Source organism: Callorhinus ursinus, unplaced genomic scaffold, assembly GCF_003265705.2.
Source record: "Callorhinus ursinus isolate GAN/ISIS: 27379988/994484 unplaced genomic scaffold, GSC_fseal_2.0 scaffold2118, whole genome shotgun sequence".
NCBI lineage: Eukaryota > Metazoa > Chordata > Mammalia > Carnivora > Otariidae > Callorhinus > Callorhinus ursinus.
The window spans coordinates 2557-8569 of record NW_027399172.1 but is presented as its reverse complement, the minus strand read 5'-3'; the positions used below and the strand labels follow the sequence as shown (position 1 = coordinate 8569).

Here is a 6013-nt window from a genome sequence, read left to right as displayed (position 1 = left end):
AGAAAAGTCATTTTTCGCTCAAGCAAATAGAGGGTAATCTGTGAAGAATGATTGCAGATCATGGACTAAATATTTAGTGTCCAATGAATCCAAAATTTTGCTAGACATGTTTTCCCAAGATTGTGTAAAGTTACTATGAGTCAGCTCACCGGCAACTTCCAAAGCCCCAAACCTTTTTCTCCAAGACCTAGGGCATACTGTCACAAACTCAACCCAGCCCTTTCTTGAACCACAATTCAAGTGATCAGTTTTCTTGCATGACCCAACAGGCAGAGCAACTTTCCAGCTTGTTATGGGCATTAGGGTCTCCCGTTTCTGTTACCAATGGAAGTAAGGGGTTTGCTTCGTTATTTGGCATCTAGAGTCATGATTAGGGTCAAGTTTGTCTCCCCAGAAGTCATTAGGTGCTGTTAAATGCAGTAACTTTCCTCCCACTACACTACACTTGACCCCACTCAAGTATTATATTCCCTAAAATTTCACTTTCTGAGTAGATCGTTACTCCTTTCATTCAAGGCCCACCCAGGCAGCATTAAGATTATTATTAAAATCATGTGGCTTCAGATGCAAGGGTCCCCTACCCTGGCCCTTCCTGACCTTAGGGCAGAACTATCTGCAGTAAGAATGGACAACTCCAACCCTTATCCAAACATCATTGATCCCTCTCAGGACACACTTTCTTGGAGGACACCTACAGTGTGGGTAGCTCCAAGTCGGAGCTAGGTGTCTGGGGCAGAGCCTCATGGTCACATCCTCCTCCTCTTGGAACCGGTGCTTCCCAGCAGCATAAACCACCACAATCCATCCTCTGGGGCTCCTCGGCAGGTGCACAGGTTCACCATGGACGAAGTTACTCTTCCAACCTCTTTGCCTAGCTCAGGCTGCTCCTTGCAGAGTTGGATGCTGCTGTATATATTCCTCAGTTTCCCGGATTTTTCTGAAATCAACTTGTCCTTATTTTTACCTCCTTTGGCAACCACCTGCTCCACCATTGTCCTGTCCTCCCTAGGGTTATTCTCATCCTCCAAACCTGCTGATTTTCTATCTTCCATCTGCTCCCTCCGTTCTCCGTTTTCAGTGTGGGCTCAGCTCAGGCTCCTGCAGGAGACACACAGGGAAGGGACCAAATCAGGTTTCAGCTGCAGTCCCCAGGGCTGCTTAACAGGCACCTCAGACCCTCCTGCACTCACAGAAACTGAGCAGGAAGACACTTTGGAGAATTTGAATAACAACCTCACCATACAGGAGAGGAAGCTGAGGCCCAGAGACGTTAAGAGATTTTCCCAAACATCTTCAACACTTAGTGGCAACGGTGCCCCCACACAGGCCTTGGCTGCAAGCTTCCCTGTGGAGGCTCTGGAACACACCCTCGAGAACCCCACATTTGAAATTCAGGGAACACTAAAATTAAAAGTTCAGCTTAAAAATAAAAAATTCAATTTCAGGAGACTTTGGATCAAATGTTGGTATTTCCACTGTTAAAAACAAGCCCTTTCTGGGGTGCCTGGGAAACTCAGTCATAAAGCCTCTGCCTTTGGTTCAGGTCAGGATCTGCAGGGTCCTGGGATCGAGTCCTGGATCGGGCTCCTGCTTGGCGGGAAGCCTGCTTCTCCCTCTCCCACTCCCCCTGCTTGTGTTTCCTCTCTCACTGTGTCTCTCTTGGTCAAATAAATAAATAAAATCTTTAAAAAAAAAGGCCTTTCTTGGGACCAATCTTTTCTCCCATTTATATAATTCTGTTATTATATTAGCTTTTCCATCACTGGCTCAGGGATTAGGATCACAGAACACAAAAGTGTTAAATAATACTTACCATAGTCACAAATAAAAGGCACTTCGATGATTATCTATAAAATATCTGACTCCTGTGCTAAAGTTCTTTTTCCTGAGAGCTGGCCCTGGGTCTGCCTGCTCACCCAATGTCCCCCATGCCTCCGAGAGACTGCCAGGTGAAACATTCAGTAAATACTTGTGAAGCAGATAGATAAAAGTCACCAGCAATAACGAGTTTTTACTGATCTCCAGTCCCAACCATCTTTCCTTCAAACCCAATCCCAGTTCTGGGCTGAAGCAATAGAAGCACAGCCTTCAGAAAAGCAGTCCAAGATGCCAATAGCAGCTTCACCACATGTCCCATATGCTTTCGTGGATCACTTAATTATCTCTTTGAGCATATTTATCTCGTGTATGATAGAGAATGTAGAATATAACTTCAAGGAGGCAGCATGGACCACTGGAATGTTAGACGGGAAATGGGGTATCATGCAGCAGACAGGGGTCCCGTCCCTGGGCACCAGCTGCAGAGCTAAAGAACACCTCCATCAGAGTCACCGTGTGCCTCTTAGAATGCCCTGGGGATAAGGCCCATGAATCTACATTTCTGACAAAAGCTCCAAGGAGATTCTCAGGTATGGAAAAAGCCCGTTTTAAACAAAGAGCCGAGGATGGAGACTCTGAAAGACCCAGTGCTCACACCCTTCACCCAAAGTGGCTTTCAATGGAGAATGGGGACATTTCTGGGAAGGGCTCCTACTTGATCTGTGTCCTGCTTCTGTGATTTGGGTTTTTAGGCCCTCTGTTTGCCTGTAGGTTTCCTCCTCTGCTCTAATTGCTGGGGAATGTCAGCCCTCATGGGGGTCATTTCTTTATGAAGACCTCTGTCATTTATTCGCCTCCTGGACAAGGGACAGCGGAGATCAGGTCTGGGGTTCCACAGTTCTAGCCTTCCTCCTAAGCCACCTGGCTAGGCTGAAAGCATCATGACAGATCGAAATGAGGTCAGAGAAGAGGATCCCAGAGGAGTGAGATGCTGAGGGCAGGCCCTCTTCGGAGAGAGATCCACTACAAGGTCACTATCAGACCTGTTCAGGTGGGGGACGACTTACTGACCAATTCCGTGAGCAGAGAACCCACCCTCGTCATTCCAAACTCCTGAGCCAAAGGACAGCGAGATAACACATGTTGGTTGCTTTAAACCACTGCTTTTCTAATTGTTAATATGCATCAATAGAGAACTAGTTCAGATGCTTATCTCTACTTCCCCGGGTTTTTAATGTTTAGAAACATGTATGCTAATCTCTACCAAGGAAAAAAATTTGAGAATGCACTGGGAGGGCGGGTAGGCGGGTGGGGGCGGAGCCACGGCCAGAAGTAGAATAGTGGAGGCAGTGGAAGCTCTGGCAGCTCAGGACTGAGAGCAAGTCAGAATTACCCTGATGCTTCAGAGGCTCTTCAGTTTCTCCTCTCTCATTCGGTCTGCAGTCTCACTTCATTTGAGGAGCAACACTGGTGTTACCGCGGTGGCATTTAATAAAGAACTTGGTCCTGTACAGAAACTCATCGTGGACAAGATTAGAGAATACAGAACTAAGCTACGGGCATCTGGAGGACCCGCTGATACTGGCCCAGAGCACCAGCGAGACCTTGGGAGGGAGCTTCTGAAGCTTAAGTGCACATATGGTAAAACAGACATGAATACGTTCCTGGACTTCACATTTGAAAATCCTAAATTTGAAGTCATCGAGAAGCCCCAGTCCTGGAAAACCCATGTAAAATTTATTTGGAAATTTCACCTAGATTAGTTGTACAACTGGATCAGAATAAACAGTTCTCAACTGTCAAATGTTCTTTTGAATTCTGATTCCAAATAAATTATTTGGTGATGTTGGATGTAGAAAAAAAAAACAAAAACAAAAACCCAATAACCACAGTAAACATCTGTTCCTCACCTTCACGTGATGTTCGTTAGCCCTTGTCACATGAAGGACACCATTTAGGGCATTTCCTATTTACAATAGATTCTTTCTAACACCCTCTTCCTGAGACCATGAGGTGTGTTCTTTCTGGCCGCAAGGAATAAAAACTCCAACTTGCTTCATGGGATGTGTGTTCCTATTGATTTAGCTTAAGGGAATTACTGTCAGCTAAGGTTATGCTAGGTCTCAGGGTTCAATTTTTCACTCGTGTGTGGTGGTGGATTTCCCAAAAATGACGTACTTTTTCAAGGTAAGATTGCCCCCTGTACTTCATCTTTTCTTATCCCTGCTGTCTTCCTAACTATGGGAAATTGTATAAAACAAAATAGTGATATAAAACAATATACACAATATACACAAAACAATAGTGTATAAAACAAAAACAAGATAGACAGGGTTTGGGATTTAATAAGAGCTGTTGGGGCACCTGGGTGCCTCAGTCAGTTAAGCATCATCCCTCAGCTCAGGTCATGATCCCAGAGTCCTGGGATCCAGCCCCACATTGGGTTCCCTGTTCGGTAGGAAGCCTGCTTCTTCCCCACCCTCTGCTGCTCCCCCTGCTTGTGTTCTCTCTCTGTGTCTCTGTCAAATAAGTAAGTAAAATCTTAGAAAAGATAATGAGAGCTGTTATAATCCTGAACTTCTGGGGAATTGATGACAAGGACCCCAGGGTAGCAGGGAAAAATGGCTTTGGGCTTTTGGAGTTGCAAATGGGCACGTGCCAGAGAACAATACATGGTTTGGGGAGATACCTTAGCAACAATTTTGGCCATAATGGCCACAAAATCCATCATCCACCAGTCACTCTGTATACAGGTTATCCAGGTTTAATTTTGGCCAATGGCAACTATTTCAAGAAAGACCAGATAATTGCATAAGAGCACATCCAACAAATATAGGGATGATGTAAAAGGTTGTATTGCCAAATCAGGCCCCACTAATCATAAGTCTTACCCAGGATCAAGTTTTACTCACATTTTCAAAGGGAAATTGTGAGGTACCTGCAAAGCAACTGAGACCACTAATACTAACTGCAAGAACCGAATTCCCACATGAGGACATGCTCTGACCCAGGGAAAACATACATGGTCTCTAAATGTTGTGTGAGTTTACCACACAAAGTGGAGCTCTTTGGGTTGATTTCCCATGGCTATGCTTACATAGCCGATGTGAGTTTTTCTAGCGAATAAGGCCATATTAATCCACAGATTCTTAGTTTGTTTCCCTAAATAGTTCTATACACACCAAATCACCCTCCTGAAAGCATGCCAGGGACGGGCCTTCCCAACATTCACCACCATTTGGGTGTTCACCAACAGATTCCTCATGAGATGTTTACAAGGAAAATTGACCAGGACACTTTCTTCCCTCCCTCCTTCCCCCTTTCTTTTTTGTCTGTCTTTCTTTCTCTCTTTTTCTTTCTTTCCCTCCCTCCCTTCCTCCCTCCCTTCCTTCCATCTTCCTATCTTCCTTCCTATCTTCCTTCCATTCCTTCCTTCCTTCTTTCTTTGTTTTTCTTTCTTCCTTCCTTCCTTCCTTCCTTCCTTTCTTTTCCTTCTCTCCTTCTTTTTTTTCCTTCCTTTCTTTCTTATTTCCAGGCCAGATCCACTGAAGGGAAATGACCAAATGAAAGAACACAGTTTCCCTTCTTTTCCACACATTGTTTAGGTGGAGCTTGTAAATCAGCAAGAATCCAATAATTTCCCTAGGAAAATATATGCAGGGAAGGACAAGTTCCTCCATTACCCTTCAAGGTCTTCCAGCTTAACTAAGAATTTAGTTGACCTGAGATATTGAATATGCATGAAGAACTGATATTGAAATTCAGACCTTTAAAGAAATAGAAAGTATTAAGGCAGATATTTTTTATACATTTTAGACAAGGAGACAATACCTTTCCGAGGGACGTTTGGGAGCTCTAATTTGGAGTGAGTTCTATGCAGAATTCAGACCCTCTGCTTTAAAGGCCTTGGTGAGAAGGATGTCTTTTTACTTCTTAGTACAGGGGGTGCCTTTTTCATAGGGGAGATGGGTTTCCTGCTTTCAGGGAGACAGAGGAGGGTTTGAGTGTCCTTGCACCAGTTGCTATTCAAATAGCTACAATTCAAAATAATCAATATGCCATTATGGTACATATTGGGCAATCTGACCTTGGCCCCTATGGGTACCATGGTTTCTCTCAGCCTTGCTCATTACTCAGTACCTCTTTCAGAGAGAAAGCTAAACATATTATTCTTAGAAATACCAAGGGGCATCCA

The 6013-nt window shown here is 44.4% G+C and overlaps 1 protein-coding gene across 1 annotated transcript; it reads left to right on the top strand.

Annotated features, from left to right (window-relative positions):
• Positions 1 to 1818: 1818 nt before the first annotated feature.
• On the top strand, positions 1819 to 5203 carry LOC112818378 (ATP synthase peripheral stalk subunit F6, mitochondrial-like). The gene has a single exon (XM_073890688.1). It carries the CDS (start codon positions 3216 to 3218, stop codon positions 3579 to 3581), a length of 366 nt encoding a protein of 121 aa, XP_073746789.1. The 5' UTR covers positions 1819 to 3215; the 3' UTR covers positions 3582 to 5203.
• Positions 5204 to 6013: the final 810 nt, after the last annotated feature.

Excerpts from the sequence above, each read along its gene's own strand:
- LOC112818378 (XM_073890688.1), top strand. The coding sequence starts at position 3,216 with ATGCTTCAGAGGCTCTTCAGTTTCTCCTCTCTCATTCGGTCTGCAGTC.